The sequence below is a fragment of the Oncorhynchus masou genome, chromosome 31 (assembly GCF_036934945.1).
Source record: "Oncorhynchus masou masou isolate Uvic2021 chromosome 31, UVic_Omas_1.1, whole genome shotgun sequence".
Taxonomy (NCBI): domain Eukaryota; kingdom Metazoa; phylum Chordata; class Actinopteri; order Salmoniformes; family Salmonidae; genus Oncorhynchus; species Oncorhynchus masou.
Window position 1 is genome coordinate 33323689 of NC_088242.1, and position 11888 is coordinate 33335576.

Genomic DNA, 11888 nt, shown 5'->3' on the forward strand with positions numbered 1-11888 from the left:
AAAATGTTATTTTTGTCAATCAAATTTGCAGAGTTTATCACAGGGTATTGCTTCGTCACATGAGGGTTGCGGACTAAACTGAGCATGTGCAGTGAGTCACATGATTTTAGCTTGTTACTGACTGGAGATTTTGAGAGTGTTACAACTATCCCGTGTTACAGTCATCCCCGGTCTCACCTACCTCTTATTCATCCCAGCTAGGAGGCCAACTCTGATTAGGGGTGTGGATGTGAACACCTAGACAGAGAAACACCTGGTTAAACCCTGAGAGGGTAAAAGCGTACTACGCAGGGAGACCCTGCCTATGTAATCTAGGTGATATGTCACTCAAACAAACAAGACGAAACATCAAACATTGTGGCACGACAACACGGCAGTTCAGTAGCTTGTTTACCTGCAGTCTATCACACTACGACTTTGGTGTTATTATTGTTGCTGAATAGGACAACAGAATATATAGCTCTCGCTATCAAAGTACTACACAGTAATTTAATTTACTTTATACCCATGTAATTGTGGCCCTATCTCTTAAACAGAAAAACACATACATTACCAGTCAACAGTTTGGACACCTACTCATTCAACGGTTTTTCTTTATTAAAAAAAACTATTTTCTACATTGTAGAATATTAGTGAAGACATCAAAACTATGAAATAACAGATATTATGGAATCATGTCAGAACAAAAAAAGTTTTAAACAAATCAAAATATATTTTATATTTGAGATTCTTCAAAGTAGCCACCCTTTGCCTTGATGACAGCTTTGCACACTCTTGGCATTCTCTCAACCAGCTTCATGAGGTAGTCACCTGGAATGCATTTCAATTAACAGGTGTGCTTTGTTAAAAGCTCATTTGTGGAATGTCTTTCCTTGTTATTGCGTTTGAGCCAATAAGTTGTGCTGTGACAAGGTAAGGGTGGTATACAGAAGATAGCCCTATTTGGTAAAAGACCAAGTCGATATTATCTCAACAGCTCAAATAAGCTAAGAGAATTGACAGTCCATCATTACTTTAAAACATGGTCAGTCAATACGGGAAAAAATAACTTTGAATGTTTCTTCAAATGTAGTCACAAAACCATCAAGCGCTATGATGAAACTGGCTTTCATAAGGACCGCCACAGGAAAGGAAGACCCAAGTTCATTAGCGTGACCAGCATCAGAAATAAGTTCAAGTAACAGACACATCACAACATCAACTGTTTAGAGGAGACTGCGTGAATCAGGCCTTCATGGTTGAAATGCTGCAAAGAAACCACTACTAAAGGACACCAATAAGAAGAAGAGACTTTCTTGGGCCAAGAAACACGAGCAATGGACATTAGACCAGTGAAAATCTGTCCTTTGGTCTGATTAGTCCAAATTTGAGATTTTTGATTCCAACCGACGTGTCTTTGTGAGATCTCTGTATGTGTGGTTCCCACCATGAAGCATGGAGGAGGAGGTGTGATGGAGCTTTGCTGGTGACACTGTCAGTGATTTATTGAGAATTCAAGGCACACTTAACCAGCATGACTACCACAGCATTCTGTAATGATATACCATCCCATCTGGTTTGCACCTTTTGGGACTATCATTTGTTTTTCAACATGACAATGACCCAGCACACCTCCAGCCTATGTAAGGGCTATTTGACAAAGAAGGAGAGTGATGGAGTGCTACATCAGATGACCTGTTCTCCACAATCACCCAACTTTAACCCAATTGAGATGGTTTGGGATGAGTTGGACCGCAGAGTGAAGAAAAAGCAGCCAACAAGTGCTCAGCATATGTGGGAACTCCTTCAAGACTGTTGGAAAAGCATTCCAGGTGAAGCTGGTTGAGAGAATGCCAAGAGTGTGCAAAGTTGTCATCAAGGCAAAGGGTGACTACTTTGAAGAATCTCAAATGTAAAATATATTTGGATTTGTTTAAATGTTTTTTGGCTATTAAATGATTCCATAATATATGTTATTTCATAATTTAGATGTCTTCACTAGTATTATACAATGTAGAAAATAGTACAAATAAAATAAAACCTTTGAATGAGTAGGCGTGTCCAAACTTTTGACTGCTACTGCATTCTTGAGTCAAAAGTTATGGTTAATACCGTGATTTAATATGACTAAAAATAGTCATGTTGACTTGAGAGTATATAATGTGGTGTTTTAGTTAAGTGAGCAGTGAGTCTGTATCTGTCTGAGAGCACCATGATCTTGTTGTCCCTGGTCAAAGGGCTCCTCTCTCTGCAGGCAAAGAGGCAGAGAGAGAGATAGGGCTGGTTAAAGTTTAACCCTGCAGGCTCATAAAGCAGCTGGGGGACAGTGAACCTTTGGAGTTTGATATGATGTGATGACAGAATCACCCCAGTGACACGTTGCTAAATTCCCCAGAATGAAGGACTGAGTCTTCCGGGTGTTGATCTCTGGAAATGCTCAGGTAAGCTTAGCTCCCTAACTCTTCCTGGTTGTGTGTCTGCTGCTTTGGAGTCGTGTAAAAAAAGAAAAAGCTCCACTTGGAGATCTGCTCTCTTAGCACTGAGGATATTTTTCATGTGACAGATCTAACTGATCAACTGTGGTCAAATGTTGTGTTGGGTGACTCGTATGGTTCTGAGGACACGGTCGAGGTAAGAAAGCAGGAGGCAGGCATGGTTAGATGGTTTCATGTAGATGTTTGGAAACAACTTTGATTCAACCAGTGGGGTGTCATTTTCTGTTAATCTTATTGATGTTGAAGGTGTCACATGTGTGACATGCCTGGCGGGGAAAAGCCACGTTTGAAATAGTCATTTTAATTCAGTCGTTTATACTTTCGTAGCCGGTCTACCATTTTTATTTGTCAATTGATTCTAGGACAGGAAGGGCATAGTATTCACAGTAGGGCACATACAGTTTCAGGTGAGACAAACGGATTAACAGTAGCTCTTTCAACTGAAATGTAATCCTATTAAATACACCTACTACTTCCTACCACATGGTATGGTATGTAGGCCAGATTCCAATGAACATATGGGACCTTAGTCATAGCTCCATTTGAAATTTGACGTCCAGTAGAAACAACACATCATAACCCAGTAAACATTAAAGGAGACATTCCTCTCAAAAGGAAAGATAATTCATAAAACGTGTGACTAATGACTCCAAAAGGGAAATGAGTCTGAACTATTTGATATCATTTGTATTATAAATGTTTTTGGACTCATTTCTCCAGCAGCAACAGCGGCCAACCCAGTGGCCTTCAGCCCTGTGTGTATTTAGTCTCAGTCAACAAAGCTACTAAAAGCAGGTACTGATCACTGCCAGATAAGCCTCCGTCTAGTTATCTTGTTTACGCAAACGGTAACCAGGCTATCGTGAAGAGAGCCCCAGACAGAGTGAGAATAAGAGAGAGAGAGAGAGATTGTAATGGAGTTCTGTGGTATTATGTCCACTCAGGGCCTACCCTCATAACAACGCCTTCTCTCCAAGCCACCCAGAACAGAAATAGAACCTAAAGACCGTTTTCCTCCCCAGGTGTTTACCTAGGCTTAAAGTGGCACCCGCGTAACCCAATACCTCATATTTGACAGTAGAGATTCATTGAAGGTGTTTCTCGGTCAGGGAATAGAAGAGTGATTTTGCCATGGCTGGCTGCCTACGCTAATGTTGTGCTAGTGAATGATTAGGCAATAACTCATCTCTCTAGACACAGGCCTGGAGAGTATCATAATGGCAGCTAATACTGAATTCACAGATTAAAATAAATGACCTGGGTCCCAGTATTGTTACTGATGACAGTGTGAACAAACAATCTGAAATCTGAAATGAGAGAGTGAAACCATATCACCTCTGGCTTGACTGTCGTGAATGACTGTGCTCGACTCGAGAGCAGGTCTACTCCAGTATTTCATATTTTGCCTGGTGTCTTGACATTTACAACAAAGCCTTCCAGACAGCCGTTGAGGAGAGTGATGAGGAGTGAACTGTGAAAACAAAGACATCTGTGGGCTTGTGTGTATTGGCAGAATTCACTTTCTTAAAGGAGAGATTGGCTTGACTGTATTTGGAAACATTTCAAGGTGAAAAAGACAGTGTGTGCATGATATCATAATTTCCATCACGATTGGCACTTGAGAACGTTTGAAGATCGTTTGAGTGGCCGTCACCCCTCACGTACCCTTTGACCCCTTCTGAGTGGAGCCTTGTCGTCACTAGCAGGCCTCTCTTTGATCCATACGTGTAGAAAGAAACAGAGACAATCAGGATGGAAATGATTGCAACACTCAGAGTTGCCTGTTTACTGTATCTTCCTGATGAGTTAATCAACCTCTTACCAACAAAAGGGGATTATCTTGAAGTAGCCTATAGTGTGCTAGTGTTGGGCATCTTGTGTCTTGTGATTGGCCATTGGAAATCAAAAGGCTTGATTAAGGGACCCTTATTCAAAGCTGTTGCATAAATACTTCATGTATGTCTTATGTGACAGTATATGAGTGTGAGAGAGTGGGGTGGAATAGATTGAGACAAAAGGGGCCTCAGTGGGGTTCTGCTGTTCCTGTGTTTGGCTGAGTTTCGTTAATAATTACATAGCTGTCCTTGACAGGGAACTGAATGAAATAGGCTTCTCTCTACATGTCGTCATGACATGGAGCAATGGCATTAGTGCACAACAGCTGAGTACATGTTGGAGGTGCTATTCAGCCAAAATCATACTTGATCATTCTGTAAAGGCAATCATTCTGTAAAGGCTAAAGTGTACTTATGAGCAAATGTATCTCACAATACAGAGCACAATTGTCTTGCTATATGTGGAATACATTACCGAAGGTCTGAACCAGTTGAATAGTTTATGCCTAAAAAGTGAAAATAGTAACAAAAGAAGGCTCAGGCATGGTAACAGTGTGATTTGGTGACCTACTGAGCTCCAGTTCGGTCAGGTAACTGTATGGGTCGTTCAGCGATGTCACTGATGTGTTCTGCATTGTGATTTAATTTCAGTGAGCACCCCTAATTTTGCTGATTTATTGCTGACAATCGCTCTCAATGGAATCTAATCAAAAATCCGGGGATGGACTGACGGGCATGCAGAAAGAGGTGCCGCTGCGTGCACTCATTCAGCGCACGGGATACCAGTTATTGCAGGTAGGAACCAGACCCCAATCATTAAGGGCTTTCACCCAGTATATGACCAATGCACAGTGTTGGATACTATCATATGGCCCCCGCACAAAAGTCATCCTTCTTAATGGAGTTTGTGTGTAATGTGAGGAAGTGGGGCTCTGATCAAATCCGTCGCCTATCCATCAGCTTCAAACCTATTTTCGCTTGGCCTCGGTCATGACAAGTGATAATGGGGCACCACCCTGTGGTGGAAGAGACGAACGACTGGATCCCTTTGGCCGTTATTGCTGCAGTCTGGCCCCTGGCAATTGAATTTGATTGTTGCTTCTACAGCTCATACTTTATTGCTATGTGGATTGTCTGGGCAATTTGTGCACAACTACAAGATCATACCAAATGAAGATATCAGGGAGATTTCTATATGAATGCTCAAATCACCTGGTTTACAAAAGGGCTTGGAAGTGGTAGGAAATCCTCACAAACCCTGTGCGATTGGTTACTCATTCCAGTTGTGTCCACAGGAAAATGGTCAGAGGAGGTACGGCGGGCCCCCTCCAGGCTGGGAAGGCCCTCCCCCAGAGAGGGGCAGTGAGATCTTTGTGGGGAAGCTACCCAGGGACCTCTTCGAGGATGAGCTGGTCCCCCTGTGTGAGAAAGTAAGAGATGTTTGCCCACTTAAAACAGTTGCCAAAGTGTAACCTGTTGTATGTCCTTGTTTTAAAAAATAAATCCCCTTTCTATTCACAGTTTGGGAAGATCTATGAGGTTCGGATGATGATGGACTTCAACGGCAATAATAGGGGATATGCATTTGTTACCTTCACCACCAAAAATGAAGCCAAGACCGCCATGAAACAGCTCAATAACTATGAAATCAGGTAAGCAATCACATGACACAAGGAAATTAAATGGAGAAAAAGCCCTGTGTCGCCTAATGGTCAGCTACCAGAAACATGTGCCTGAGTCATGGAAAACTCATTGCAGGACTACGAACACTCTCTTCATCAGCATACAGCAACGATATCGGATTTCATTGTGTACATCGTTGACAAACTAAATCAATCGTCCCATTCAATTCAATCTGTTTACTCTCCAGGAACGGAAGACTCCTAGGAGTGTGTGCCAGTGTGGACAACTGTCGTCTGTTTGTGGGGGGTATCCCCAAATCCAAGAAGAGAGAGGAGATCCTGATGGAGATGAAGAAAGTGACAGATGGGGTGTTGGAGGTGATTGTTTACCCCAGTGCTGCGGACAAGACCAAGAACAGGGGCTTCGCCTTTGTGGAGTATGATAGTCACCGCGCTGCAGCCATGGCCAGAAGGAAACTATTACCAGGTACTGGACCCTTATTTCATACAATTAACAGTCATAGTACTGAGAATCAGTCAGTCTAATCGGTCAGTCAGTCTAAAAACAGCATCATTGTCACATAATCCTATGGAAGGATATAGTGTATCATATTGGATCATGTTAACTTTGAGACTTTTGACTGTGAAAACCAATTTGGGTCTTATGACTCTGGGTGGTCTGATTGGCTGAAACATTGAACTTCCTGATCTTCTTCCCCAGGGAGGATCCAGCTGTGGGGACACGCCATCGCCGTGGACTGGGCGGAGCCTGAAGTGGAAGTGGACGAGGACACCATGGCAACGGTGAAGATTCTCTATGTGAGGAACTTGATGCTGGCTACTACAGAAGAGACCATCGAGAAAGAGTTCAACAGTATCAAACCAGGCAGGTTCAGTTACAGTACAGCCGGAGAGTGTGTCACGTTTGGGTTCAACAACGAGTTTCTGTATGTGACTGTGTGTTGTAATGGGGTTGATAAGCGGATGCATGTTAACGATCCACAGGTGCTGTAGAGAGAGTGAAGAAGATCAGAGACTACGCCTTTGTCCATTTCACCCAGAGAGAGGACGCGATAAGCGCCATGGACGCAGTGAACGGAAAGGTATAATCTCTCACACTTTCTCTCTCGCGGGCCTCTCTCTCGCACTGGTCCATCCCAGGACATGTAATGTTATGACGACACGTGCTTTTATCTAAAGTGACTCCCAGTTAACCATACGTGCAATATCAATACATGCAACACATGTGGGAATCAAACTCACAAACCCAGAACCAAGCAGTAACACACAACAATGCACGATCCAGCCACACAACCGTCCTCTACACTGAACAGTTCCTAAATGTCAACTCCTCCCCTAGCTGGTGGATGGCTCTCCTGTGGAGGTGACCCTGGCCAAGCCGGTGGATAAGGACAACTACGTGCGCTACACCCGGGGTACAGGTGGCCGCGGTGGGGCCCTGCTCCAGGGGGAGTACACCTACACACTGGGCCAGGTGTATGATCCCTCAGCAGCCTACCTGGGTGCCCCAGTGTTCTACGCCCCACAGGCATATGCTGCTATTCCTAATCAGTTCCGCTTCCCCAGTGCCAAGGGGCATGTGGGTGGCCGTGGCCTGGTGCGCCCACCCTCGGTTAGAGGTGGGTACCCTCTCTCTGCTTCCTCTCCACAGACAATCAGTGAGACACAAATATATGTGGGATTTTATCTACCAATCATTGTCTTTGAGTACCTGACTTGATCAATGGTATCTGCTATAATCACTTGAGAGATCCAAATCCAACCAGCCTCGATGGGTAGATTCCAACATCAGCACTTCACTGAAAGATTCAACTGAAATGACTTTGGTCTAAATTGCAATGAATGGTTTTAATCAACAGCATGTTCTAAAATACTTCATTCAAATGTTAAACAAGGCTGGAGCCAAATACACATTTTGCAATGATACAGTATATTTTCCTTCATTTATGTCTATGTTTGATCTCCTAATAGAGATAATGCATTTAGCACTTTGCTGTACTGCTTTATTTATAGTAGTAAGAGATTTGGGATGTCTGACTGTCATTCAAAATGTGCTCTCCATGGCTGCATATTACAGTCTAGTATGACAAGTGCGATCATTCAATTAAGTTGGATTTGGGGGGAATTGAACATGTTGAAAATGGAATCATTGAAATGAATGACGACCAACCAAAAAAGAAAAAATCGAAATAACGCCACAGCTTTAAGTGGTGAAAATGAGAATCGCTGTACTGTGCCGGCCTGGATGACACCATAATCAGTGTTTACATCGTCTTGATGGCCCCCAGGTGATTTCTGGTGATTTTGATTGGATTTAATGCCTTCTTGCATTCCTAGAAATTTACATGAATGTACCTGTAGGGGCAGCGGGGGTGCGCGGAATGGGTGGTCGCGGATACCTTGCCTACGCAGGTGTAGGCCGAGGCTGTGCCACCTACCAACTAAAGACAGACAAGCACCCCGACGACAAGCTCTTTGACCTGCTGCCGGGCATGGAACTCACGCCCATGAACCCTGTGTCTATGAAGCCTCCCGGTATCAAACATGCGCCACAGGTACACACCTCCCGGACGAGGCAATGCATGAGAACTGCATGATGAGGAACAACAACTAACACACACACTTACTTATTACCCCTAAATAAGGTATTCAGAATTCTGCTCACTCAATAATTGAATGTTGCAGAAAAACAATGTCATATCATTGATTGATCTATGGATATGTGTTGATTCGTATACAATCTTCCAGATCTTGGAGGATGTGTGTCAGAAGAACAACTGGGGGCAGCCAGTTTATCAGCTTCACTCTGCCATTGGACTTGATCAAAGGCAACTGTTCCTCTACAAAGTCACCATTCCGGCTCTGGCCACCCAATACCCTAATGTGTAAGAAACACAGCCATACTTTGGAGTCTACTGTACACATCAGTTATGTTTTCAGTAGTGGCTTCCTATATCGAAGGACCCCTTTGGATTACATAACCTTATAAAGAAGTTCACTTTAAATTTTTTTTTTTTACCAAATCTGTGTTTTGGATGTAAATGGCATGTTTACAGAAGTGCCCAAACACTTTCTTTGCGATACCACTTGGTTTTGAGAAACATAATCCAACAGCAATAAAACTCTTCGTGCTCGTTAAGAAGTTGCAAGGGCACAGATAAAACATGAGCAAAGACTCCAAAAACACCCAAACATTGTCATTTTAGAAACGGCAACGCTCTCAGTATAGCGATGCAGGCCTTTAGATGTCATACACATGAAATTGTGTCATTCCCAACTTTATCCGCAATGTTATATTCCATGTCAGGCATGTGGCGCGTGCGACTCCTGCCATACTTCTTCCGTGTAGCTCGGGCATGAGCACACAGAAAGGTAGGCTCTAGCTCCTGATAGGGCAACTCCAGTCCTCCAGGGCCTGATTGGTGTCACACTTTTTCTCCATCCCTAGCAAACACAGCTGATTAATCAGATTGCATTATAATCTGAAGATTATGATTAGGTGATTATTGGAGTCAGGTGTGTTAGCTGGAGCTGGGGCAAAACTGTGACAACAAATCAGGCCCTCGAAGGACTGGAATTGCCCACCCCTGCTATAGCTCGAGTCACACAACATGTAATATAACGTTGTGGATAAAGATTGTAATGACACATCCTCTGAATAAGCATGAGGAAGTCTATCGCTAGTGGGGTCAATTTCTAAAGCCAAGTGAAATCGCAAAAAGAGCAAGTGTCTGGGCTCTTCTATTACATACCATTTACATACATACAACATCAACTTCTTTAACCTTCTCTCCCTTCTTTCCTCCAGGCATCCGTTCACCCCAGCCAAGCTGTGTACTGCTGTGGATGAGGCCAAGGTTCATGCTGCGGAGCATGCCCTGCAGACCCTGGGGCTGCAGACAGAGGGCGCTGAGGCCTCATCTGCAGCAGTAGCTGCATTCCCAGGTATGTTGTAATTTACTATTTTTTTTTACCTTTATTTAACAAGCCAAGTCAGTTAAGAACAAATTCTTATTTACAATGACAGCCTAGGAACAGTGGGATAATTGCCTTGTTCAGGGGCAGAAGGACCAATTTTTACCTTGTCAGCTCGGGGATTCCATCTAGAAACCTTTCGGTTTCGGCCCAACACTCTAACCACTAGGCTACCTGCCTCCCCCAAAGGTCAGTAAGACTAACCATCATCCAACCCTCGCTCTAGAGTAGGTTGCTAGCCTAGAACCACATAATGGTATACACTACACATACTAACCAAACCAAAAGGCTATCCGGCCTTCACTGTGGCAACCCGTGGAGACGGTTATGGAGTGTTCTAAGTTCTAGTGCCATCCTGGAACCTCATTAATAGCATATTCTGGCAAGTGATAGTTTGTGATAGGTTCTAGAAAAAAACGTATCATACAGACACAATAACAGTAAGATATGAGATTAAACCATTTAAATGTATGTCATTTCTCCTAATCTGCAGGTTACACAATAGCGAACACCTCAGCCTCAGTAGCTGCCTCCCAGCTCAAACAGGCTGTCACCCTGGGCCAGGACCTGACAGCATACGCTACCTACGAGGGCTATCCGGCCTTCGCCGTGGCAACCCGTGGGGACGGTTATGGAGTGTTCTAAATTCTTAGTGTATACATTCTCAGTCTGTGTAAAACTTATGTAGTATCCATTATGTCAATTTCATTTGATTGTGTTGATCTATTTAGTGGTAGAGGACCAGAATTAGATGTTGTAGAGTTAGCAAATTGTCAGAAGTAGATTGTTTATGATGCATTTTATCATTATTTTGACAGCCAATTCTTTTTTCCCAAATCACCTTTTATATGACACAGTTGCTGGTTCATAGTGACGGACTAGTGACTTCCTTTGACCCAATAGAGGTTGTAGGGTCCCTTTCAAGTTTGTTCAATTGTCCCTAAAGTCTTTATATTTCCTCATAAAATCATTGATGGAAGTAGAGTTTGCAAATGTCAGGGATACCATTTCTGCCATAGTTTCAATGGTGACCTTTACTTTCTAGCTAAATCTCCTGCAGGTGCCTTTTAATGTTGTTGCACAGTTGTACATTGTTAGACTAAAAACACTGGTGTAGTTCAGCCACTTTTGATGGTGAGATGTGTGAAAAAGGGGTTTTTCTTTCCTGCTATTCGTGTCTCAGTATTTACAAATGCATACACAGAATGTGTTTCCCTCTCTTTTCCGATGTTATAGTGTGCAGAAAGCGAAAACCATCCACAAGCTGTGAAGCTGAACTACCTATTTTAATATTTGAAGGTTTTGTTGTCTATGGAAGTCTGTGCAAACGTGTCTGTTTTATCCATGGGATATTTATTGTCAAAATGTCTGATTTCACATTGGAGTGTTAGCTATGGACGATCATCTTGAATAGAGATCGACGTCATTCTGTTTTGCTTATTTCCCTTATTACCTTACACCCAACCTAGGCTTGTGAACATGGACGTTGGAAGTGTTAACACACTTATCAGGGCACGAAACGACACTGATAAATATGATAATGCCTAAGCAGTGACAGTATTAAAGTGTGTATAGCACTTAGAACGTATTTTTATACCAGAAATCCAACACTATTTGTATAGTTATATTGTTTTTGGATATTTCAAAATTCTCTGTGCCTCAATAATTTATCTGAAATCCCATAAAAGCAAATGATAAAGGATTGAAATAAATGCAAATCTGAAATTTAAGGAGAAATGGGTAAATTTTTGCGAAACTACATGTGGTACTGCTTGGGTAATTAGAAAGTGTCATGAACTGCAATTGCCCATGATGAATAAACCAACTGCATTTTGAGAACTGCTTTCTTCACTTTACTACAACCTTTTCTCTCTACATATGACTAAGAAATGCGTCACAATACTTCAAATCCTTTAAGTCTATTAAAGAATCAGGACTGCACATAATGACATACTAAAAAC

At 42.7% G+C, this 11888-nt stretch overlaps 1 protein-coding gene across 4 annotated transcripts; it reads left to right on the forward strand.

The window, feature by feature from the left end:
• Positions 1 to 2306: 2306 nt before the first annotated feature.
• LOC135523832 (APOBEC1 complementation factor-like) lies at positions 2307 to 11766 on the forward strand. Of its 4 annotated transcripts, none has more exons than XM_064950774.1 (12): positions 2307 to 2420; positions 4961 to 5104; positions 5605 to 5739; positions 5831 to 5961; positions 6180 to 6418; positions 6653 to 6817; positions 6937 to 7034; positions 7292 to 7571; positions 8290 to 8507; positions 8701 to 8837; positions 9761 to 9897; positions 10421 to 11766. In XM_064950774.1, exons 2-12 carry the CDS (start codon positions 5006 to 5008, stop codon positions 10570 to 10572), a joined length of 1791 nt encoding a protein of 596 aa, XP_064806846.1. In that variant the 5' UTR covers positions 2307 to 2420; positions 4961 to 5005; the 3' UTR covers positions 10573 to 11766. The 4 variants fall into 4 exon arrangements, with proteins under 4 accessions (XP_064806846.1, XP_064806848.1, XP_064806849.1 ...); XM_064950776.1 differs by having other exon boundaries at positions 8314 to 8507; XM_064950775.1 differs by lacking the exon at positions 2307 to 2420 and adding an exon at positions 2460 to 2610.
• Positions 11767 to 11888: the final 122 nt, after the last annotated feature.